This window comes from Sphaerodactylus townsendi, linkage group LG01 (genome assembly GCF_021028975.2).
Source record: "Sphaerodactylus townsendi isolate TG3544 linkage group LG01, MPM_Stown_v2.3, whole genome shotgun sequence".
NCBI lineage: Eukaryota > Metazoa > Chordata > Lepidosauria > Squamata > Sphaerodactylidae > Sphaerodactylus > Sphaerodactylus townsendi.
In genome coordinates, this window is record NC_059425.1 from 76,465,251 (window position 1) to 76,491,136 (window position 25,886).

At 39.3% G+C, this 25,886-nt stretch overlaps 1 protein-coding gene across 5 annotated transcripts in view; it reads left to right on the forward strand.

The window, feature by feature from the left end:
* The window catches only part of HEATR5B (HEAT repeat containing 5B), a 65,247-nt gene extending 39,802 nt beyond the window's left edge, over positions 1-25,445 (forward strand). For 4 of the 5 annotated variants that reach the window (XM_048484346.1, XM_048484371.1, XM_048484355.1 and 1 more), the window contains exons 22-36: positions 551-695; positions 1,937-2,176; positions 4,863-5,114; positions 6,826-7,007; positions 7,706-7,774; positions 8,321-8,500; positions 9,652-9,889; positions 10,784-11,044; positions 11,376-11,503; positions 13,595-13,739; positions 16,375-16,644; positions 17,868-18,092; positions 21,162-21,313; positions 23,564-23,777; positions 24,772-25,445. In XM_048484346.1, coding sequence (XP_048340303.1) covers positions 551-695; positions 1,937-2,176; positions 4,863-5,114; positions 6,826-7,007; positions 7,706-7,774; positions 8,321-8,500; positions 9,652-9,889; positions 10,784-11,044; positions 11,376-11,503; positions 13,595-13,739; positions 16,375-16,644; positions 17,868-18,092; positions 21,162-21,313; positions 23,564-23,777; positions 24,772-25,076 — 3,006 coding nt within the window. In that variant the 3' untranslated portion in view covers positions 25,077-25,445. The remainder of the gene's footprint in view (positions 1-550; positions 696-1,936; positions 2,177-4,862; positions 5,115-6,825; positions 7,008-7,705; positions 7,775-8,320; positions 8,501-9,651; positions 9,890-10,783; positions 11,045-11,375; positions 11,504-13,594; positions 13,740-16,374; positions 16,645-17,867; positions 18,093-21,161; positions 21,314-23,563; positions 23,778-24,771) is intronic. The other variant, XM_048484380.1, reaches the window with a different exon arrangement.
* The last annotated feature ends 441 nt before the right edge of the window (positions 25,446-25,886 follow it).

Sequence of the window (25,886 nt, forward strand, 5' to 3'; positions counted from 1 at the left end):
GAAAAAATTCTATAAGACCCCTGACATGATGCTAAAGTTATTCAGTTATTCATTCATTTATTCATTCCTTCATCTGCCTTGGGCTGAATAGGCTTCTATTGTATTGGTATTATACTTGGAAGTGTGCTGAGAGAGAGCTGATTGTACTATTTCTTTTTTCTTTCTTTTTAATAACATTTTAAAATCTCAGCTGTTTGAGAGTATCTGGATAAAGAACCCTGTTCTCGATATGTTACTGGAAAGGTACCTGATTGAGGGTAAACCTTTTTTCCCCCACAGACCTGTCTCAGTCTTGTGGTGGGGTGTTTCCCTTTAATTGATTGGGGTGAGTTTGAGTTACCGTGAAGCCCCTCCACCCATGTGCGTATACTTGAGCCAGTTTGAGCAGGAATTTTCAAGTCAATGGATTTCTGTTCTTTGTATTTAAATATTAATTGCTCTCATAGTAGAACCTTTAATTTGCTGAGCAGCTGGCTGCCAGTCATGAATCACATGTATGAGGGTTCTTTAAAGCTACACCAATTCTGACTGTTTGTGGCTCTGGTTACAGGTTCATTTGTGCAGTTCCCACTTGCTACTTCGTCGGGCTGCTGTAGCTTGTCTGCGGCAGCTTGCTCAGAGGGAAGCAGCAGAAGTATGTGAATATGCCATGAGTTTAGCAAAGAATGCTGGAGACAAAGAAAATAATGGCATGAGTAAGTTTTGCTGACATACGTTGTCTTTAAAGCACAGCCAAAATAACTAGTGTTGGTTTTGACATCAATATATTTTCAACTATGCTGCACAAAAGAGTTTAGTCTTGTCTAACAATGTGGATATTGTGTCCATCTGTAATGGATCCCCCTCCCTCCCCCCACACACACGTTCCAATATTACTCAGGCAGGTAGCCCCTCACTGAGCAGGCTTGTCAGATTTTTCCTGCCTTTTTCACTTTAGGGACTGAGATGCTTCTAATAAGTGATAAGAAATACTTTCCCTCAGCCCTTTTATACTTCCCAGAAGGTGAAGGAAGCCTATTAAAAACCTTTCTTGGCAAACCCCTGAAAGGTACAAATAATAACAATGCTGAGGCAGAGATAACTTAAATAGAATAATAGATTTATTAACAGAGTGGAGAAGGGAGATGAATAACGTGGATTAAGGGATGGAAGGGGCAGCAGAAATACATATTTACAAAAGAGAACTTTGGCAGATAAACAGTATTTGTTCTTAGGCACAGACTTAAATAAGTTTGTTCAGTTTCAGTAAGCTTAGGTGGTAAATTCAGATGTTCTAAAGGTGGTACAGTTACTTAGTTCTCAGTTTGCTCAGTTGGTACTCTGGCTAATGGATATCAACAGTGGGTTCTGTCAGACATGGTACATTTACTTAAGTACCCTCATTTAGCCCTCACAGAAAACTCCAAAACTAAAACATAACCATGCTCTTTAGAGGAAAATAAAGCAAAACCCAATACAGCAGACTAACATGTCTTGGGATTCTTCTCCTCACCTTCCTAAACTTTGTAGAGTTGCGGCTCAGAGCCTAGGTGGTTTATCAAAGAATAATGCAATACATTTCTTTTTAATCAAACCAAGACTTTTAAAAATACTTCAATTCAGACCACACAATTGATGTTCCCCTGTACTGGAAGCAACAATTACTCACTTGTGGATAAATTTCCTTCATTAGTTTTAATTCAACGGAGGTTCTTCCATATATAAAATTACTGGATGCTAGCATCACAGAGCTACCTATTGAATCAATATTTTAGCAATGTTCAGCATCTACAAGATGCTGTTCTCAGTGAATCCACTTATTAGATAGTGCTCTTGCTGTTGAAGGTTATTTTAAACAAGATGTCCATGGATTGTGTATTGCTAGTACTTAACATAAATACTTGAAAAGTCAGATGATACTATGTGCAGCTAATTATAGTTGTCTTTTGATTTTCAGATATCAATCCATTTACTCCAGGACTTGGTTCACGGAGGGACATGCATGGCTGTCATCAGGGGATTAATATCACTGAGACAGGACTCGAGGGAGTTCTTTTTGGAATGCTAGATCGAGAGACTGATAGAAAACTGTGTTCTGATATCCATGATACCTTGGGACATATGCTTTCCTCTCTAGCTGTGGAAAAACTCTCTCACTGGTTAATGTTATGTAAAGATGTCCTTGCTGCATCCAGTGGTGGGTATCTGAAAGTGGTCACGTAATCTGACTGACCAAATATTTGTCTAGTTTATTTACAAATATTTATATCCCACCTCATACCAGAATCTCTAAGCAGCTTACACAAGGTTAAAAACATTAAAACATCTTACATAAACATAACAATTAAAACAGAACCATAAAAACAGCATAAAAGTTAACTCTATCTCCACCATGCCCCCCCCCCCCAACCATCAGCTGAGGGGCTTTTACAGTTGGCTCCTGATCATGTTTTAGCAGAGAGAATAGAGCTTCTGTATCTTCTACTTCTGATTAAGCAAGCTAATTAGACTGATTTCTGTATTAGCCATCTGGTGATATCCATGTATACAGTTGTCTCTTCGGTTTCCTAAAACATGTATTTGCAATGGACAAATTGTTGTCTTTGCTAAATTCTGTGAGCCAATCTTATGCGCCAGTAAGGTGGTATGGAATTATTTGTTCTTGGAAACCCTTTTTTCTCTGGGCAGTTTTTATGAGTGTTGATCTATATTTACCATTACACATGGAAGCATCATAATTTTACTCTTGTTCCGTCCCTTGTTGTATTTGGAAATTCACTGGTACATGGTTTTATAAGTAATTAAAGTGGGCTAGGTATGTTGGCAAAATTGTCTAGTGAGGGTTATTTATGAAGTACCGAATAGGCAAATGAAATGTCTGAGTCACTGATCCGTTGAGTCCAATGTCGTCTTGGAACATTTTTAATAGATGTTCTGCCTGGAGCTTGAGTGTAAAGCAAGCTATTGATGTCTTGTAAATTTCATTACTTTATGCAATGTGGTGTCGCAGGATTATTCTATATTTCCTGTAAATCTACTACCCTGCCCATATTTACGTCATGCACAAATATTTTTGTACATATATTAATTTTAAAGACTCTTTTGCTATACTGGCCTTCAAGTTTCATAGCACCATCTCCGCTGTCTTTGAGAAAAAAAGCCTGGGCATGAATTTCTTACCATGTCTCTTTCGGGGACAGCAAACATGTGTTTAAAATAAAATTACTTCAGCTTCCAAACTGATTAATAATTTAAAAAGTAACTCAGTGCAGTGCAGTGGTTAGAGCACTAAACTAGGATCTGGGAAACCTAGGTTTGAATTCCCACTTGTGCCACAGAAGATTGTTAAGGGATCTTAGATCAGTCACACACTCTCAGCTTAACCTACCTCCGATGTTAAAATGGAGGAGAGGAGAATGAGGTTACCTGTTTTGGGTACCCACTGGGGAGAAAGGTAGGGTTATAAGTGAAGGAAATAAATAACACCACATCCCCCTTTCTTGCATTATTTTGGGTTTGACATGCCTCTGTGTAAGAACTACAAGTTAACACTTTGGAGCCCTCCATTGGGAAATTCATCTGCCTTCCTCTATGCATTGCCCCATTAACTGTTATTGGCCTGCCTCCATGTGTTGTGTGTGTGTGTATTTTTATGTTTTTCTGAATTCGTTTAAATATTTTATAAATACTTTTTAAAATGCTGTTTTAACATCTTGGGTGTTTCAGTTTTGATTTTTTTGGGGGAAAGATAACATAGAAACTGTTAAAATAAATAACAATAGTTTTGTTCTTAATGTTCGTCATTATTTGCATTTACAGTTTGGATTATTTCTAAATGAGGTGCAGAGTCTTAAATAATAGTATTATACCGTAATTACTCAAAAGGAAGATAACATTGAATGTTGGACACCTCCCCCCAAGTTTCACTAAAAAAAAATATTATTGGACATAACTGCAACTTGTGTGCAAATGTAGATGATACCCTCTGTTTTGTGATGGCATATCGGGGAAAAATTAGCGGTAGAACTGCTATTATTGGACATAACTGCAACTTGTGTGCAAATTTAGATGATACCCTCTGTTTTGTGATGGCATATCGGGGAAAAATTAGCAGCAGAACTGCTGGTGACCCCTGGCCCTGCGATGATACGGCTGGCCTCGACCTGGGCCAGAGCCTTTACGGCTCTGGCCCCTGCCTGGTGGAATGCTCTACCTCCAGCTGTCCGGGCCCTGCGAGACCTTGGTGAGTTCCGCAGGGCCTGTAAGACAGAGCTATTCCACCTGGGCCAGAAGCTTTGAGGCCGGTCAAGGGCTCCTACTGCCCCCACCTAATCTGAGGCTGCCTGTCTCCCATCTTTTTTTATTCCTTGGTTGGGCCTGATCTACTTGATGACATCACGGGTCTCTTACCTATTTCCTACACTTCTTTGTGGCCTTTAGTTTGGAAACCTTGGTTTTGTAAAAGTTTCTCAACTCTTTGTTTTAAAATACTTCTGTTGTTTTAATTTATTGCTGCATAGGTTTTAAGGGGTTTAAGTTTTTATATTGTTGATTTGCTGTTCATTAGAACAGCCATATTGTGAGCCGCCTCAAGCCCTTCGGGGATGAGGCGGCCTATAAGTTTGTTTAATTAATTAATTAATTAATTAATTAATTAATTAATTGATTAATTAATTAATAATATAACTATCTTATTTAATTATTCTTGTTTTCTACGTTTTAATGCAGAGATTTTAGTATTTTGGTTAAGCCTACCAAGAAATCCTTCCTTGTGAACATTTTTATTCCATTTCTGAGAACATTAGGTACACTTTAAAAACAATTTCTCAAAACCATTTTCAGATTGGAGCATCTTCATATGTGTGGCATTTTCTGTATTGTAGACATGAGCACTGCAGCTCCTTTGGGAGGTGAAAAAGATGAAGAATCAGAGAAAAAAGATGAAATGGATGATGATACAATGTTTACAACACTTGGTGAAGAAGATAAATCAAAGCCTTCTGTGGCTCCTCGCTGGGCTACTCGAGTATTTGCTGCTGATTGCCTGTGCCGAATTATCATGCTATGTGAAAATGCAAACAAAGCCCACTTTGAACTTGCTCTGGCCCGATCTGCCAAACTCAGAAACCCAAAAAGTAAGGAATAATAGTTTCTTTTTAGCTATTTATCTCTCAACAAAAATCTGGTGTGGTGGATTAGTTTGGAAGGTTGAAGGTTACTCTGCCCAGTTCATATCTGAGCAAATCTTTAATTATTTGCCCACTTCACTTCCAAGCACATGAGCTTCTGATTTTTTTTGTTGCATGTGTAGATCAGTGCTTAGTCTTTTGGTTACAATTCTGACACTTTCATTGTCATTTAGAAGTATTAATTAGCGTGCTCAATGACATGCCTTGCAACCATGTGTGGTATGTGTTTTGTTTCTTCCTTTACAATACTTGTATGCTGTTTTCCCCAGTTATAGAGACTTCAAACAGTTAGTGATTAAGACATCACGTAAGATGATCATTAGTCTGAGGGAGCTGTTGTGCCTTTCACAGTGGTACTGGGAACATTGGGATAGGAGCGTAATTTTAATGAATGCTTTGTGACTTCAAGATAAGAGTACTGTAATATGCTGTGCTTGGATTGCCTTGTAATTGCCCAGAGATTTCAGCTGGTATAGACTATGACAGCTTAGTCAGTTTTTCTCACATAATATAATTTATCTCTTGACCATGCTGGGTGAAAACAAATAGATGGAGGAATGTGCTTTAACAGCTGCTTGCTGCAATTGATAACTGAAATCATCAGGTTCAGAAACAGTAGGCCCCTAAATGCCTGTTGTTAAGCAGGAGAAGAGGGCTATTGACCTTGGTTTCTATTTTGGGCTTGCCATGAGTACCAGACTGGCAACTGCTGGAAGCAGTGTATTGGAATAAATGGATTTCGTTTTGGTCCAGTAGGATTTCTTTTGATCTTCTTTAATAAAAATGTTGGGTTCCTACAATAACAACATTTAGATAGGAATTTGAATTAGAATAGACACCAAATATAGACAGGATTTTGAAGTGATCCAAAACTCATGTTCCTATTCTTCCTCTTGAACAACTTGTTTGGACCAAATGTATTATCTCAAAGAATTCCCAGATGTCTGTATGTTACCACTTATGAAGCAAGATGCTTTTCAGCTTTTGTTAAAAAGGTGACAACATTAGATATGTTTGTTAGATTTTTTAAAAAGAAATGCTGCATATTAAAAAGTGACATTGCTATTTACACTGATGTGATTCTTCAAAACTCCATTGAAATGGCCAATTCTTCATTTACAGGAATCCTACACAATTCAATTTAAAATTGAAGTAAACTCAATTAAGAAAGAAATGTAACGTCAACAAAAATAGTACATTTAAATTCTTTTGTCATACTCTTTGCCTTGCCCTAATTCAATAGATTTGTTTACAGTCTGAATCAGTCTTTTGTTTCCAAAACGCTGTGAGTGAATTGTTCCTTTAATCCCAGTTAACCAATGACCGACTGTTAGAAGTAATCACGTGCTCCATTGCGAACAATAGGCAATAGGCATGTGAGTTTAGCTAATTACTGTATAGATTTTCTGTGGTCATGAACAAAATTCTAGTTTTACTAAAACTTTTATTTCCCATTTTGATCAAGGGGAAATGTAGAGAACTCACAAGAATTCATTATTTGTAATGCTTTCGTTCAGTTTTTGCTGGTGGTTTGCTGAGATTGTAACAAATGTGCATCTTATAATGTAGCTCCTCTGGGGAAATGCATGTCGTAGGAGCAGGCTGCAATACCAAATGATTTCTGAAGTAATGAGAGCTTGTCTTTCTTCTGTTTCAGATGACCTTCTAGTGCTTCACCTCTCTGATCTTATTCGCATGGCATTTATGGCTGCAACTGACCACAGCAACCAGTTGCGAATGGCTGGTCTCCAGGCACTTGAAGATATTATCAAGAAATTTGCAGCAGTTCCTGAGCCAGAATTTCCAGGCCATGTTATCCTAGAGCAATATCAGGCTAATGTAAGACTATATTTATGTTCTTTTCACAGTTCAAAATTTATCAAAAAAACCCACCCAATTTCTGTATCTTTTTGCAAGTATAGGAGCTTGAGTGTATGTGTGAAGATGCCGTTGAGCATAAAAGGTTTACATGCCTCCATGGAGGTCCTGCTGAACTTTTGTTCAGTTTATCATATGACAGGGTTTTCCTGAAGACAGTATTTTTCTCTCTAGAAGGTTAGATTCATTTCATTCCCTTGGTTGTTATAATTTAGGGAACCCCACGTAGAAGAGTTTAAATATAATTTTGAACTTCCCAGCGAGGGTTTCTTGCTCCATTGCAGTACAGCAGCAGGTCTTCCTTGAGTCTGTGCCTGCCAAATCACTGCTGTAAAATTGCAGAAGCTGGAATAATGGGTGGCCATCACTCAGGTGTCTCAAACAATGTGCCTGTCTCTTGTCACTAGTTCCCTTTCTGTTATTAAAATAGAATCATCAACATAGCGAGGAAGAGCAAATTCAAAATTAAGCAAGCGTAATGAAATAGAATCTCCTCATAGATGCATTTCTGTAATTAAATCTTTATTTGAATTTTAAAAAGACTGCTAAAATTGAACAACTTCTCCTTTTTTCAGATGTGCTAGGGACAACGCTTAATGTCTGAATTCTTGTCTCACAAGGCTGTTTTGTAAGAATTGCCACATGTTTTTCTTCCTCAGGTTGGGGCTGCTCTAAGGCCAGCTTTCTCACAGGATACCCCTTCAGACATCACTGCAAAAGCCTGCCAGGTACAAAATGTGGCATTGTTTCTGCTGTGCCAATCAGTGACAGTCACTGAATTTCAAAATTTTCCTTTAACCTGATGACACCCTCAATACCTTCTGACCCTCTTTCTTACTTTGCTCTCTATATACATTGTCTGATGGGATCTACGTGGGAATGACCACATGGAAGTAACTGGGCAAGAATGGTGTGTGTGTGTGTGTGTGTTGGGGGGGGGGCGTTGCAGATACAAGGGAAGTCCTGTTACTTGAGCAGAAATTGAGGACTGTCCTTTGGCACAAGTAAAGTATTTTCTATCGTGCAACAAGCCCCATGGGTTCCAGCAGTTAAGACTGTCCAGTTGTCATTATGTTTCAATCTTACCTATCTCTTAAGATTGTTACAATAATCTTGAGAGATAGGTAAGATTGAAACAGAATGACAGACTAAAAGTCAACTAGTGAGCTTAATGCTTGATTGAAGATTTGAACTCTTGTCTCCTTAGTATGTCTGGCTCTCAGTGTGGGACTGCTATTTCTAAAACGTATGTTGCTTGCTGTATTCCTTTGTAGGTGTGTAGCACCTGGATAGGAAGTGGAGTGGTCAGTGACCTGAACGACCTTCGCCGCGTTCACAACCTGCTTGTCTCTTCTCTGGACAAAGTGCAGACAGGAAAGGGGTCTTCTAGGCAACTGTACAGGGAGAGTGCAACTACCATGGAAAAACTGGCAGTACTCAAAGCTTGGGCTGAGGTAAGCCTTTTGTTGTACTACAATAAGCTAATCTATCTTTTCAGAAGACACAAAAGGATCTATTTATTTGTTGTAAATAGCTTTTGTAATTTGTCTGGTATGTATTCAGTCCAGGAGAACTCTATCAGTTTTTGGACTCATTGTCCAATTTGCTGCTGTTAAAATTTAGTTATCCTATTTTTATTGCCTTATATTTAAATCCTCAATAGCACTAAGCAGCTGTTTCTGCCTGTGAGGCAACATTGGACCTGTTTGGAGGGCGGGGCCAGAGAGATTTGTATATTTATTGTATACCCTTTCTAATAATACTAAAGTTTTTTCTTGAAAATGTTTGAATGCACCAATTTCAAGGATTTTTTACAAAAACTAAATCGTGCTTTGTGGTGCTAAGCTAAATAGCAGAAAACCAGTTACCTTTAAACTTCTGTATGAAATGAATATACAAAGGCACTGTTTAATCAGGAGAATTTCAGTTTACATCTAAAAGATACTAATTGGGACTTGGCTTGATATAGTACTCTGTCCTGGATAACCTCGGCTAGTGTGATCTCAGAAGCTAAGCAAGGTTTGTCTTGAATGGGAGACTACCCAGGAAGTCCAGGGTTGTGACAGGGGCAGGCAGTGGCAAACCACCTTGGAATGTCTCTGGCCTTGAAAGCCATACAGGATCACCATATGTGACTTGATGTCACTTTCTACCACCACATGATCTAGTAAGTGAATTGGTGAATTTAGGCCTGGGACCTGTTTCTAACACAGGTATGGACATGCTGGCTGACCTTGTATACGTTGTTTTTTTTCAGCTCCCACCCACAGGCAAATGGATCTCTGTAGTCTGGAGATCAGTTGTAATTCAAAGAGCTCTCCAGGCCCCACCTGGAAGTTGGCAACCCTTACTTAACCTACCTGTTACTGGGCATTCTGAGAGTATCAGCTTGCATTTTAAAATATAAAGGCTTCTAGTTCCTTAACAGATTGAAAAATGGACTTAAAATTGTGCTATGGGTTACCATGCTTGGGTTACCATGGTGCAGAATGTGGTTCCTTTGTGCACTGTTGTGTCTGTGACTGCTTGTCTTTTCTCGCTAGAATACATTTATGATATTTGTGTCTGATATGTAACTTCCTTTACATGGATCTTGGTCTAAAAGGTATATGTTGTAGCTATGAAGATTAAAAAAGAAGCAGAAACTAAACCAAAATCAATGAAGAATGGAGGGGATGACGAAGATGATGATTATGGAACAGTAGATGAACTGCCACCAGACAGCTTAATCACACTTGTGCAGCCGGAACTTCCCACCCTTAGCCGCCTCTGGCTAGCTGCACTGAAAGACTATGCTCTTCTGACTTTACCAGCAGAATTTGCGAGTCAGCTTCCTCCAGATGGTAAGCTGTGAGATTTTCTTTAGAATGTAATCTCCCTGTAAGACTGAACTTCTTGGATGGATAGGGCAACAAAATGGGCCTCGTAGAAACAAAGGAAGGATTCCTACCTGGGTATGTTTCCCCAGGAATGCAGTAAAACAATAATTTTCCCCTTTGAAAAGAAAGAAGACATTCCAGTGAGCCTTGAGCATTCTCCATGAGTCATGAAATGCTGAGAGAAATTAGAACTCCGTTTATATAGAGCAGATCTACCTTTTATGTTCCCTGTTATCTTCAGCTATTTGTGTTATTTGTTTACTTCATTTTTGCCCTGCCTTCCTCCACTACAGGGAACCAAAACAACTTACATCATTCTCTTCTTCTCCATTTCGTACTCATAACAGCTCTGTGGGGTAGGTCAGGTTAAGATTTTGTAACTGGCCTAAGATTACCCATAGCGGAGTAGTGATTCAAACCTGGGTTTCTAAGATCCTGTTCTGAAACTGTACGCACTACCAAGAAATAAAAGGATGCAGAGAAATAGTATGTTTAAATGTATTATTGAAAATGGGTACAAGGTGTCTTTGTATACGTAAATTATCAAAAGAAATCAGAAATGCATTACCAAAATATGTTTGGTTTTTTTAAATTTCAGCTTTTTCTGCAGATCTTTTTCAAGCTTGTAGAAAGGTCTTTCTGGTCTGTTAATGACTCCAGTTTTTAGATTTAGGTACCCACAAATTTGGCCATGTTGAGAATTAGATATATTAATGATGATAGTGAGCTACCACATGTACATAATTTTATGTGGTTGTCCCTTTGTCCTGGCTTGCACACACATGCTTTCAACTGTTGTTTTTCTGTAATACTCCCACTTGCATGTAAAAAATGTAATGTTATATTTTGGCTTAACAGGTGGAGCGTTTTATACACCAGAGACCATTGATACAGCTAGATTGCATTACCGAAATTCATGGGCTCCAATTCTACATGCAGTTGCACTGTGGCTGAACAGTACAGGATTTATTGCTTCTGAATCAACAGAAGAGGCATCTACAGCAATACCTAATCCACAGAAACGGGCCACGTCAATTATGTTAAATCCAGCACCTGGAACACCAACTACCACCAGATCTATGCAAGAGATAATCAAAGATAGAATGCATTTGATGTTGGGTAATGCTTGTGTGCTATTGTTTCAGAATTCTGGAATGAAATAACAACTTTGTATTATCAGTTAAAAATATGGATAAAAGGATTACTGGTTCATCAGAGGACCAGAATTAGGCCAATTTAAACTTTTGAGGCAGTTTGATTATTTGTTTTGCTGCAGGAGAATCCTGTCTGGAAGAAAATGGTGGATGCAATTCTATGCTCAGCCATGTTTTTTTTAAAACAACATTAAAATCATATACATGAGAGAATATAACATAGCTAATGTTTTATTACCACCTTTTCGAAAAGAGAATTTATTTTGCCTAAAAATCTGAAATTGTGTGCTTTTTAGGTGTTAGTATACAGTTCCTCTGTTCCCCTCGACCAGAAGAACCTGTTGAACATGTTACATCCTGTTTACAAGCACTGCACACTTTATTGGATTCCCCTTGTGCCAGAATCCATATTGCAGAGGATCAGGTATAGTAACTGAATGTTCTCACTGCAGTTACTCATTTTAGCATGCAAGAATTGTGAATGTATTGTTGGAATATTAAATCAAAAAATTTAATCCATGGAGTAAAGTGTTTAGGAAATATGCTTGTCTAAAGTCTCTGTTGAAAAACCACTTGCGGAAGTAACAGAACCAAGCATAAAACTTGCACTTTGAACTTGGTAAGTCAGTAAATATCAGCTGAAGACACTCAAACAGGCCAAGTGGCCTGGACTTGAAAAAGCAGCAATTATGATGACTTCCAGCCAAAATTAGGGTAGTGAAACATTTAAATTTATAAATACATCATTAGTTAAATTTGCTTGGAAGACCTCTTGTCTAAATTGTCCAGATGTACTCATATTTAGGTAGAATGACTATCTATCTATCTATCTATCTATCTATCTATCTATCTATCTATCTATCTATCTATCTATCTATCTATCTATCTATCTATCTATCTATCTATCTATCTATCTATCTATCTATCTATCTATCTATCTATCTATCTATCTATCTATCTATCTAAATGATAATCAGTTTATTTCATAATATTCAATACATGAGGCTATATAGTACATAACATGCAGGCTTATGACTTAATGGAAGATCACACACAAGGTTTGATAGTCTAAACAAGGTTCAGTCTTATTTCTTATTTGACTTATTCTTAGATTTATTTTTATTCCAAAAAAGGGGAGACCAGACTTATACAAACTTATCTTGTGCATATCTGTCTCCGTACCATAACTTCTCACGAGCAGATATATTCCCCATTAATATAGTACTGCATACTTTCTTTAGCCATTTCTCAGTATCTGGTACTTTCTCCAGTCTTCGTGCTGCAGCTATTAACATTCTGACTGAGGTGAATAAATTTCCTATTATAACCACATCTTATTAATTGAGAACCCTCTGGGCATGATTTCAAAAGAGCAATCCTAGAATCTTTTCATATTTCTATATTCAGAATTTCTGTCACTAACTTAAGCACCTTATTCCCAAAAACTTTTACAAGCAAGCATTGCCATCAGATATGAATGAACCCCATGTGTCTTTTATAGCTGTCATAAAATAGGATTAGTGGATAACTCTCATGTTTTAATATTTCATTGATTTCCTTTTTATGACTGATCCTTACATTATAGTTTTCTTATAAGAACATCGCAAGTGGCATGGGAAAAATTCTGACCATTCTGGCATCAAATCTCTGATGCTCTGAATCAGGCATCCCTAACATGGTGCTTACAGGCACCTTTCTTAGCACTCACCATGTGTTTTTAGGAATTGGGCAGGCAAGCTAGAACTTCTAATTGGCTGTGCAGATTTGTGGAAAGTTGATTCAGCAGTAGCTGCCACCATAGCATGTGGATCTTGTATGACTGAAAATAGGCTGTGTTTTTGTAAGAAAATACTTTCAAACAATACAGTGGAACCTTGGTTTTCGTTGGCAATTCGTCGGGGAAACCTCGGTGAAAACCGAAACTGACGAAAACCGAGGCTTCCACTGGCAAGCAATGGAGCAGCAGGGGGATGCTGGTTTTCGTTGTGAAATTAGTGTGTGCGCGCCGACAAAACCCAACAAAACCCGAGGCGACGAACAAAAACCGAGGCAACTGTTCATTGAAAAAACCCGATGAAAACCGAAACCTACAAAAGCCGACGGCAATGATAACTGACGTTCCACTGTATGTTCATTTTAAAACACATCTTGTTAAATAGAGCTTCTGCCTGAAATATTGAAGGTTTACTGCTTGAATTGTGCATTACCTCACACTCTGACATTTTGCAGTTGTCCCCACCTTCTGCAACAGCCATTTTGTCATTAGCTCTACCCTATCTGCCAGCTATTTTGTGGTTGTACCTACTATCTTTTGTCACAAATTACAAAAATTCTTACAGGCTCAAAAAGGCTGGAAATCTTGCTCTAAATAGCTTTGTAAAATGCATTAGTGTGAGCATTTCTTATGTGATTTAAATTAATCAAGGGATTAGTGAAAAACAGAGTTGCAAATTTCTCTGGAAGTCTGTAGTTTATAATTTCTGAAGACTTTCAGATAATTATTTGTTGATAACAGCTTCTTGGCGTTGAACTTCTGAGTGTGCTCCATCGTCTTCTGTTGACCTGCGATCCTCCTTCAGTCCAGCTACTCGTTACTGGAGTTGTGCAGCAGATAGTAAGAGCTGCTCAAGACCATTTGCAAGACAGAAGAAACACATTGAGTAAGATGTTCACATTACTTTTTTCCAATATATTATATTTCCAAACTGAAGACCTAATTTTATTAGCGCAAAGTTTTATTAAAATAAGCTATTTTGTGTGTTCACTGAATTGGGAAAAAATCATCTTGATCTGGAAGTTATGACCAGCACTATAGAGTTTGTGAAGCAAATACCTTCATGCTGGATTGCAAGATAAAGGTACTTTATGATAACCCAAGAGGAAAGTTGGGTTACAAATATTTAATTAATAGTAATGAAATTAATAAATTACAGAGGGGTTGGACTAGATGGCCTATATGGCTCCTTCCAACTCTGAGATTCTACTTTTAGTCCTGTGGAAAGTCACGTGGTATTCTTATTTAATGTGAAAGCTGAAAGTTGTCAATTAGCCAGAAATGCAGTTATTACAACAGTTGCTAATCATTACATATAACAGTATGATTAAGCCAATCAAGCACAACAGACAGGACCTAGAAAAGTACATCTGTGCTGGGACTTTTGCTCCTTCTCTGTCTCACTGCAGCCCCTTCTGACCTAGCAGACAGAAGGCCCCAGAATTATATTAGAGTGTGAAGGTGCTGTTGTAAGTGCTGTCCTTGGAGCATTTTTTACTGAAAGCTAGATCAGAAATCATGAAAAGTGAAATTAGGGGAAATAAATTCTATGGAAACCAGAACTCAACTAAACACATTTTAAATAAGGTGCTGTGCAGTGGTACTGTATATTTTAGTGGGGTGGGTGGTGGGTTAAATGCTTACCTGGATTGTTCACAGGCAATGAATGGGAATTGCTGTTTTAACTGAAGTTCTCATTGCAAGCCTGGTAATAAACTGGGTTTATTCACTTTTTCCCTCAACCATGATAACATGTGATGTCTGAATGCAGTTTTTATGGACTGATTTAATTGATGCAATTGACTTGATAGGTAGAGGATGAAAAATGATCTTTTATTTGATAGAAATGTGAAAGGAAATATTTTAATACTTTGCTCTAATATATGTCACTTTACTAATAGATGATCATTCTAAGACAGTTTACCTTTTATATACTTTATTAAAAAAGAAAAGAAATATAGCCTATACAGCCATTGAATCATATTTGAATACTGTGTAACAGTAGGTTTGTCATTGTGTCTTCAGAGCAATCCCAAGTGGGACTGTGCAGTTCAGGCTGGCTGTGGAGAACTGATTAGGAGGTTTCAAGAAGCTTCAGAGTGTTTGGAGTGCTCTTGCCGTTCCCCTCCAACAGCCTGGCTTCCCTTCCAAATGGCCATGTGAAAAGGGGTGGGGAAGGGCTCCTCCCTCAATTCTCCACCATGAAGAGAGGACCAGTTTTAACTAAGCACTTCAGTTTCACCTCTAAGTTTTGTCTTAACTGACATGGTGGTGTTCAAAAATGTTCCAGATGTGGAACAAAATGATTAGTATGATTAATGTTTTTTCTCTCTGGGTGAGACTCATGTCTCTGAGATGTGCCTATCTTGTCACTTTTTTGCTCTGAATGTCAATGTGAATGGGCTTCGAGGCTTAAGGCTTCACTGTGGGAAAAGTTTGTCACTTCAGTGAGGGCTTGCATGCCTTCCATCTTTTCAGTTCATATGACTATATCTGGACAAACTCTGGACTCGACTTTGGTGGCCCAACAGGCAACCTCTGAGTCTCCAGTTAAAAAGGCCAAAAGAAAGGTTAAAAATTCATCTCAGTCTCTTTCAAAAAGCAGTGAGTTAATACAAAGATCTGTCTGCCATCTACTGGTCATTTGTATACTATCATGTTTTGGGGCAAAACTGGTTTAAGGAATTGCCTAATATGATTTAATATGAATTCTGCATTCCAAAATTTTGGAATATTGATTTTTGTGTCCAACTTTTTTGTTTTGTTGCATATCTGGTGACTTTACCTAATTTTGGGACTATTTATTTTTAAAGAAAACTGCAAAAAACCCAACCAATCCTAGGATTTTTGAAACAAAGAAATTTTGAACATGCAAATAAACCAGGAAGGATTTTAGCTTGTTGTTTAAGGAAAGAAATTGGAAAAAAAGACAATTAATGTAATCAAGAGAGGAGGTAAAGTTACCTTCTTGAAGAAAGAAATACAAGATCAATTTGTCCAGTTTTTAAAGGCATATAAAAAAGTGCCTCAGAAGCATTTGTTATAAAAGACTATATTGATAACATACCTGCGGAAAAATTCACAGTGTGTGCTGCTAGCAGACAGGGACATTCACTTACCTGTAACTAGTGTTCATCAAGCGTCTTTTGTGCAGTGGGCTGCCATTTGCTTGATTGGTGCTTTTCCATAGGGGCGAAGGAGAGGAGTGCTCTCCTCGTCCCCTTCACATGACCATTTGGGCAAGAAACCAGCCCACTCTCAGTTCCAGAGGGGAGGGGGAAGAGTGCTCCAAGTGCTGTGAAGCTTCTCAAAGTCTTCTGGTCAATTCTCTGCCACCAGTATGAGCAGTCCCTGGACAGAAGACACCCGATGAGCAACAGTTACAGATAAGTGCAATTTTGTTTGCACTTTGTAGTGTTATGATACATGATTTTGTAGCCTCCTTATATTGTATAATTATCTTAAAGTAGATTTTTCATATTGTAAAATTATTTTACTTTGACCAATGTTTCTTTGTTCAGATGAAGAAGACATAAAGGAAAAAGACACTAGCGCTATTTTGGGTGAAGGAGGAGAAAGTGGAGGTCTTGTGCCTGGAAAATCTCTCGTATTTGCTGCCATGGAGCTGCTAATGTTTATTCTAGTACGACACATGCCCCATCTCAGCATGAAAATGTCAGATTCTCCAACTCATATCTCAAACAGAACTCAACTCCCAGAAGAAAGTGCTCGTCTCGTGGCTGCCACTGTTGCCATTCTGTCTGACCTGCCCACACTGTGCTCTCCAGCTGGTAAGGCAAAAATCTTTAAGATGTGCCCATTAGTGCATTTTGTAGAAAATAAATGCTGAACAATGAAATGAAAACATTAAATATATAAATCAAGCCACAGAAAATGAAGCATGTTTGGGAAGATGGTCCTGACAATCCACAGAAAATTTCCAGAACTGTCCCAGCCCTTTCTTATAAAGTGAAGCTGAGCTTTCATAGGAATCCTTAACATCTATTTGAAAAGTAGATGTAAAAGCAGATTTGAAAAGTGGATGTAAACGAGGTATTTCCTAGATTCGTACTCCACTTCTTTGTTCTACTTTAAGAGGTTTGGGCAAGCTTTTGATTGTCTTCAAACAGCCTAATGGGTTTCAGCAACCAAATAAATAAATCCAGCAATCACCCCTTTCTAAAGTGGCATAGCTCGCCTTTAGTCTGTTGTACTTCTCACTCCCAGAAAAATATCATCCACTATCATGCCTCAACAGTCTGTCTTTTGTCCTGCATCCTTTTTCATGCCTCTTCCAGATGTGAGTTGATACTTGGTACTGTAATGTCTTCTTCTTTTTGACAGTCTAAAGTTTATTCTTTCTTTCTCCTTGAATTCTTCTATTCCATCTCAGTAGCTTCCTGCTAGCTGACAATTTCCATTTCCTCAGTGGTTTCTCCCCTTCACATAACTATCAGAAAATGTCTTGAAATACTCCAGATTTGCTTCAATGGTCAATACTCATAATTTGCACAGAATTTTATTGTTTAACAGACTTGTGATCTACAGCAGTTATTTTGCCCTTCGGGGAAGAACTTGAGGCTTTTTGTAAATGGTGAGAATAGGTTTTGAGCCAACTGTAAGGATACTGTAAGGATAATTTGTACATCAGTATATGTAAAGTATTTTTATGTGCTAAAGCAAAGAGTTTTTGAGAAACATTTTTATTTGTATTTACCATAACTCATCCTATCCTCTAGAAAGATGACATTTAAAAAAAATCACAACAGTATCTTTTTTAAATCAGGAGATAAAACAATATAATCAAATGGTTTTGATATGCATTGGAACTCTGTACTTTCAAGAGTCAGCCTGTTCTGTTCAGTAGAGTAGGTAATACTGCATCCAGCTGTAAGAATTATCCAACAGGATAACCCCTACTCATGTAGAGTTCAGTGTCGCCCAACAGGTCTGTGGACCATAGTGTACCATTCTACTGTTTCAGTGAATTGCTATTAAGTATTTTTTGTTTCAGGGTGCATGACAGTTTTACCCACGGTTCTATTTCTAATAACACAAGTGTTGAAAGAAACTGCTGTAAAAGCAATGGGAAATCAGGTCCCACCACCAGTCACTGCAGCACTTCAAGGTCTGAAAAACATTGTAATGCTTCCAGTGGCCATGAATGACGAAATTCACAAACAGTGGACAAAGCTTATCCGTAGCACCCTGGCTTCCATCTTGGAATACTCTCAGCCAGGTAATTTGTTTCTAATTACTACAGCTAATTAAAGATTAAGATGAGGTAATGATTTACTTATGGAGAACCATTTCATGTGCTTATAGTAATGTGGATTATTGTTCAAGATCATCATCATCATCATCATCATGCATAGCCTTCTTTTCTCACTGAGACTCAAGGCAGATTACAAAATATGAAAAGCAATTCAAAGACTTTAATAAACAGTGTCAGAGGACTAAGATTGTAGTGCAAACAAAAAAACAGCCTAAGGTGTGGCATGCTATAAAGATGGAAGGAGGTTACAAAGATATAGGACTGATATTGCAGTAAAAAAACAGAAGTGACATAGAATAAACATTACAATAGAGTACAACATTATTCTGCTTGATCCATTATAAAATACTTCTGGTCTCTGTGAAAAATGCCCTTCTGAACATTTCTGTTTCACACATTTGGCAAAATGGTAGAAATGTGGGGGTCATCCCAGTGCCGTGTTTACTTATAGGCACAGCAGGCTGAAGCCTTGGGCCTAAACATCTAGGGGGCCTCCAGCCAAGGTGTATAGTAGTTTTGACCCTGTCATAGGCCTTTCTTACACATGCTGTCATAACTCACTGCAGTATCTAAACAAGCCTTCAGTAATTTTCCTTGCTCTCATTTCAGAACAATACTGTCTTCAGCCGATAACTTGACATTAACATTGATTTCTGTATTGATTTTGTCCTTGCAGGACAGACTTTACTGAAGGGGACCCCATTTTGTGGACCCCATCTTCCTCTAGCTGTGAGGGTGGTTGGATTGGGAGGGGCCTCACAAGTGAAAGAGCCTAGGGCCTCTCTTCATCTAAATCTGGCACTGGGTCTTCCTCGTACCCTCAGGCCAGTGGCTTTGTGGGAACCATCACCACACCGGTTTTATGCCTAATAAAGGGATTGGATTGGATTGGGAACCATCACAATGTGGAAGCCATTACAGAATGCACATGAACGAGTAGTTGCCGATTTTACCAAATTGAAGGGTGGCACCTTCAGAAAGCTTTGCTCAAATAAGCAAAGCTGTTGCAGCAGGGCATAGCAAGAGAGGTGGTCCTACCAGTATGTGGGTCTGAGGCCTTCAGTAGCTTTGTAGGTGATAACCAAAATGTTGAACTAAACCTGATAACTATCAGTTCCACTTAGTAGCGAGGCTGGAGTGTTCTATATCAGCTGGAGTTTCTCCAGAACACCTCTGTGCGTTTTAACTGAGCCAGTGAGTGTTAGCTGGAAACTTCCCTTCCCCCATGAGAAGCACAGTGTCCTTAAAGACTTAATGTTAAGATTCAGGCCCTTTCCGCACTGCGGAAAGGGCGCTCCTCCACTGGCAGGAATTCTGCCGGTGGAGGGGTGGGGGCCGTTCGCACGGGAGCGTGTGAGCGGCCCCCGCAGAGGCTGGCGCGGGAGAGGCGGCTCCGCACGGAGCCGCCTCTTCCCCGTCCCTCTCCCACTCACCTCGTCATCTTCGTCGCTCTACTGGACTGCTGAGACCCGCCCACGCTGCCCTCCGACCTCCAGGTGAGTGGGAGAGTGGGAGAGGGACGGGGAAAACAGCGTGTTCCCGGCGGTGCCATTCGCACCGCGCCGGCGGGAACGCGCTGTTTTCCCAAAACCCTCCCTCCAGGAGGGAGGTTTTGGAGGCGGCCCAATGCCGCCCTGGGGGTGGTGGAGGGGAGCCAGGTCGGCGCTGCTGCGTTTTAGCAGCACCGCCTGTGCAAACGGCTCCCTGGGGACGGCGTTTTTGCCGTCCCCAGGACGCCGTATATGGCCCGTGCAGAAAGGGCCTCAGTTTCAACTTGTTCACTATTACTATTTAACCCCAGGAGTAAGGCACTGGTTCAGAACTCTACAACTTCACCAGCTATGAATTAAATTGCATACCATGTAATGTTGCTGCCTCCTTAGTGCTTTAAAAACTCTGTACTGGTTGTGCTGAGAGTTTGCACTTTTCCATATAGGGTAAATGTATTCCTTTGCATGTTCATTTCAGCTGTTTGTTTTGTGAAGGGCTAATGTGGCCAAAAACAAAGAGAATTCAATATGTACTACATTAGTGTGGTGTAGTATTACTCAGTAGTATCTTTATTTGTCAGCCACAGGCCATCAAATACAATAATCAAAAAGCATAAAAACTCGCACAATATGGTAAATTTAATTCGGAACCAAGGATGAAGTGCATCTAGAATTCCAGCATTGCTTACAATCCCTGTTACTGGGCGGCTCTAAGCTACTCCTGTTGCCCTCTTCCTTCTTATTTTTGCAGCTAAGAACATAAAAATGGCAACATTTCCTGTAACCTCTGGGAATACGTCAGCCATGAAAAAACTGGCGTTTTCTTCATCACTACTGTTCAGTTCCTTTAAGATCTTGTTGAGATATTTAGCCCTTATATAATTGTAGAAGAGGCATCTCAAAATGTAGCGTGGGAGGTCCTCAATCTGACCTAGCGCGCATCTACACCATAGTTTTTTGGGGATTTTATTAAATCTCCCCAAGATAAATTCAGTTGGAAAATATTGAAACCTTAGGCTGGTGATGGCCTTTTGGATGTTAGCATCTGTAAGATTTGTTAAATATTGAGCTATGGTTTTATTTTTCTTCACTGTTGAATATTAAGGGGAGCATTTTGAATTTGCAACGCTCTTTGTGTCTTGGACAGCATCTTTATTACGAAGCCATGAATGGATTTGTTTCAACCCTGAGGACTTTATAAACTCTAAGGATGTTATTTCATACCGTTGTAAAATGTGGTGTATGTTTTTCAGAATCTCATATAAATTAATAAATGTGAAGCAAGTTTTCCACAGCTTTATCACGATACTTAAGCCTAATGAAATCCATTTCCATACCACATTCCAATTGTCCACTACAAAAAAATAATCCTTGAACAACTGCGCAACCAAATATTCCATCATTTCAAGGGGGAAAATTGTGTGTGTCTATCCATCTCTAGTATTTTCTTACCTAAAAATAGCTTAGCTACATTTGCCTAGAAAACAAATTTCAAAGCTTTTCAGTATAAGCTCTCAGCCTGTTTTCTTTGGATTTTTTTCAGAAGCCTCAAATCCTATTTTGGATGAAGTAAGCATGCTTACAGCTATTGCACTCTTCCTTTGGTCTGCAAGCACAGAAATAATTGGAGTGCAGTCATTACAGAATGGTTGCATGAGCAGATTCAAAACTGCACTGAACTCATCTGATCCTTGGGTGAGTTTTTCATGTGTGAAGATGTATTGCCTTCTAGGTTGCTGTCCATCAGTAATTACTCTGCCCTCTGAACTTCATGAAAAGGCACACTTTGTTCTCTTAAAAAGTTACAATACCCTATCTGGAATGAAAAGTGGAATGTCTGGAATGAAAAATGTCAAAACCTGCTCTTTTGGGCAGATGTCATGTACAATTTTCATAAACAAAAAACACTGTCTTGCTCCATAAGACAAGTGTGGACTTTATGCTCATTGTGCAGGAAATGCCTTAGATCCTGATCTAGCAAAGGGGATTCCTGCGCCAAAGCTGCCTTCTGTATGCAAATTTCCCATGATGGCTTGGGACATTAAATCAGATTATCAAGCTCACAGCTCCCGACTAGTGCATAGTGAAAATATGTTTACCCTTTAGCATTTCAAGGAGTTCAGGAATGTAAGCAAAGCTTTATCTGGCTAATCCACTGAACTCATAATTCTGTCCCCTTAATAGCTGTTACACGGCAAAATATGCAAGAGCATTAATGGCATGATAATTTTTTTCCAGTGTTTGGAATGCAGTGAGCATGGGAAGGTATACGTATACCTTAGAACTTTTGTCTGTCCTCTGTGCCATCTTCCCAATTCATCCTTTAAAAGCAGGTTATACTACTTGTCATTGCTTCCTATTGTTGTTACAATAGGTAGCTGGAATTCAGTCATACATTGAAGCAGTATATAAAGTTATACACATTTTATTTATTTACTTGTATTGTTTATAGCCTGCTTATCTTCACAAAAGGACTCAAAGCAGCTCACAACAGAAATGTAAAAATATTCAGCTGGTATCAGTCTCATTAGCAGGCTTTTGGAGGGAATTTTAAGCCATAGCCTTTAAAATATGCCTGCCTGGCATTCTCAGGAGAGAATGTGTTGTGTTGTGGGTGGATAGAGAGGAACATGGGTGCACATGAGAGGACTGGCCCCATTCATTCACCATCTCACTGGGTATAACCACCCAAGCAGTCTCTTTTCTAGCTTGAAGTGCCAGTAGGGGGTTCATGCATATGCATTTGATGTGTGCGTTTCTAGCTCCCAATGTAGTTTATCCTGTTCACGATCTAGCCTAGCCAAGGTTCTAGCCGATGTATGGAAGAACCAGGTGCAAAGGTGCGACACTTTGAACACAATCAGAGCTCTTAGAAGAGAGATCTTTATAACACAACTTTAGATCCTAGAGCACCACCATTGGGTGGGAAAAAGTATGGTATCAAGTTTAATAAAATAAAATAAAACAAGTACATAGGAAATGTATATAACAGCACTACAGGTTTATGGCAGAACTAAGAAAAGAAATAAAACATATGAGCCTAATTTAAGCTTTACCTAATTAAAGCTTTAGTTTTAAGGTAACTGGTGTTACCTTGAGAACCACTCGAGGTATGGGATGGATGCAAGCCAGCTGGAACATTGAAAATAAAGGCTGATCAAGGCAAGCATCATTCCTCACCCCCCCCCAATATTCCTGGTCCTGGCTTGAGCACTTCTGGGAGATCTGCCTGGGTATGATGGCTTCCTTCTTTGGCCTGTACTGCTAAGGCACCCTTTAGGGGAGGGGGACAGGTAGGGACACTGCTTCCTAAAAACAGCCCCCTCCCATTCCACCTCAGGCCTGCCTGGTAAGAGAGTAGTGGCAGTTCTCTTCTGCAAGAAGGGTTGAAGAGGAGCTGCTTTGTTGGTTTCTACAGGGCGGGACAGTGCCTTGACAATGCCTTGCCAAAATTCAAACAGGAGCACAGTAAATGTGCTTGAGTGAGGTGATGGCTCACCCATCCTAAGTAAGCCTAGGGCTTTCAACCACAACTGCTGTTGTTTCACTGTGAAGTAGATAGAGACTGGATATTGGAATTGCTTCATTTAATAGGATTTTAAATCTCACTTTATCCAAGACTCACAGTAGATGATAAACTATGAAATCTCTAGGCATAAGGAATATGTTGCTATCATACATCTTTTGCTGAATTAGTCCTTAGTAACATTGGCTTAGATCCTGGCCCTTTCTTTTGTTTTTGCAGCATGCTATCCATTGCAGAGGTGGTGTTCTATTGAGGCGCACTTAGTTCTTTCTGCTCATTCAAAGAAAAGGTGCAGAAACAGGGGTCAGTTTGAGTTGTTTTGTCTCCTCATGAATAATTGTTCTATCTTTATTTATTCATCTTTATTTATTTCATTGCAAATCTTCAACTAATCCCCCAATGTTATATATGTTGATTAGGTTCAAGCCAAATGCTACCAACTTCTGCTTTCAGTATTCCAACACACTAATCGTGCTCTCTCAACCCCGTACATCCATTCACTGGCACCAATCTTGGTTGAAAAACTGAAAGGGGTGGAAAAAAAGCGACCAAACAACAAAACAGAGCTGTTAGCAGTCCAGGAAGGAATTAAAGTTCTTGAAACTTTGGTTGCTCTTGGTGATGAACAGAATAGTAAGTATATTGCTTTACTGCAACACTGATTCTCAAATCATGCACTCGGATCCGTCAGGGCCTTGAACTGGCAACTCTTTCTTACACTGAGATGATTCTTTGCACTGTGGATCTTTCTTCCCCAAATATTTTTAATATAAGGCCCTTGACATCATTTCAAAGGAGAAGAAAGACGGCTCTGAGATCTCTTAATTACAGCTGTTCTGTCACTGACAAAACAGACAAGAAGGCGAACCAGGAGACTAGGCTATCCTGCAGTCCAAGGAGGATGTCTTGCACATCCTTCTGGGAACTAACTGAGAAAATGTACTATGCATTTTTGAGTGTAACAATGACGTATGCCTCCCGTTTTAAACAAAAAAGAAACTGTGCTCAAGTATCAAGAATTCAGAATGATTTGCCCAGAACGTGGAACAATTTCCACATAGTATGTTTCCACAGAAATCAGTTGTCTGAAATATATTTGCAGATTGTCATTCTAATCCAGTGATTTGTTGTGTGCATGGCACTCTCCCATTCTCAAGGGCCCTTAATATCAGTGCAGAATGCTAAGGTGTGTTTTTTCTTTCTTTTGCACGCTATTGATTCTTCCAGTAAAATTACACTTATGTGAGGGCTTCTGAGCATGGCATATTTCCTGTAGCTAACAAATCTGTGATATTGCAGGTTAAATGCTTTGTGATATGCAAAACTAATTATCTGAGCTATTGGCAAAATATCTAAAAGGTGTGACCTGCTCTTCTACTGGTTACTTATTTCTAAGTGCAGTTTTATGCTGTATCCCCTTGGTAACAGTTCAGCTGTGCTAGAACTGAACTCAGTGTGGAGTTGAGAGCAGATCCTAAAAATAGTCATTCTGCTGTTGAGTTTTTGCAGATTTGCAGTAGGCAAAATTGAATAGTGACTGTTTTTGAGCAGAATAAACCCTGAAGCCCTGCATTAAAGTCCCAGTTTCGAAATATTGATTTTTAATCTTTGTTTCTGTTGATACTAGGAGTCCAGTTGCTCGCCCTGCTTGTTCCCACTCTCATATCGTATTTGCTGAATGAAAATGCCTTTTCCTCTGCCTCCACGGTATCAAAAGAGCTCCATGAGTTTGCTCTGCAGGACCTAACGCGCATTGGGCCCCTGTACCCTCATGCCTTCAAGACCGTGATGGGAGCAGCCCCTGAGTTGAAAGTGCGACTGGAGACTGCAGTTCGAGCAAGTCAGGCGAACAAAGCCAAGGCAGCTGCTAGGCAACCACCACCCACGGTCCCTTCCACTCCAACCATTAAACTCAAAACTAGCTTTTTCTGATTGGTTCCAGTAAGGATAAATCGTAAAATCCATCCCTCTCTGTTTTTTCTATTAGTGTTTGTCAGAAGCTGACCAATAGCTATGTATGTTCTTAGGTTTGTGGTATGACTTGAAATCTGCGCATTATAAGGGACATAATATTACCTGTATGTACATAGATTTTAATGAAATATGTTTGATTTGGTGATGTATCTGAGTCTTGTGTTAAACGATCTCCTGTAATTAGGTGCTTTCTGTTGTATTTTGTATGCTAGGAACGGAAAAGATCGGCACGTACATTTGTGCAACTGTTGAGAAAGGGAGAAAATCAATTTCATTGTCACTTAATACAGGAAACGTCTGGTGAACTAAAGCATGTTTCCATTCAAAGGGGAAACTGGGTATTTTATCAAACCTTTTGTTTTTCTCAAGTCTGGATCAATGTATGTAAATTCCGCTGGGTAGTCTGAAGTAATAACCCCAAATAGTTTTGGAGTCCAAGAATGAGTTTATGGAGGGCCTGCTGTCACCTTCTCTCTACCCCTCCCAAAGCTGCTGCTCATGCTCAAGAGACTCTTGGGAACAGCTTGGAATGCAGTGCTGGGCCACCAGTCTTTCCCCCATGTATATATATATATATTTTTGCTGTATTCACATAATAGCTTGAACAAGAAGGAACAAATAATTTCTGCATATGTCTTCTTAAACTGCATCCCTTTTCCTGGGCAGTATCCCACACTATTTTTGAGAGTCCCCTAACTCTCAGGAGTAGCATACATGAAATTGCCAGCAAAGTGGGAAAATACTCATAGCCTGGGATAAGAGGTGGCA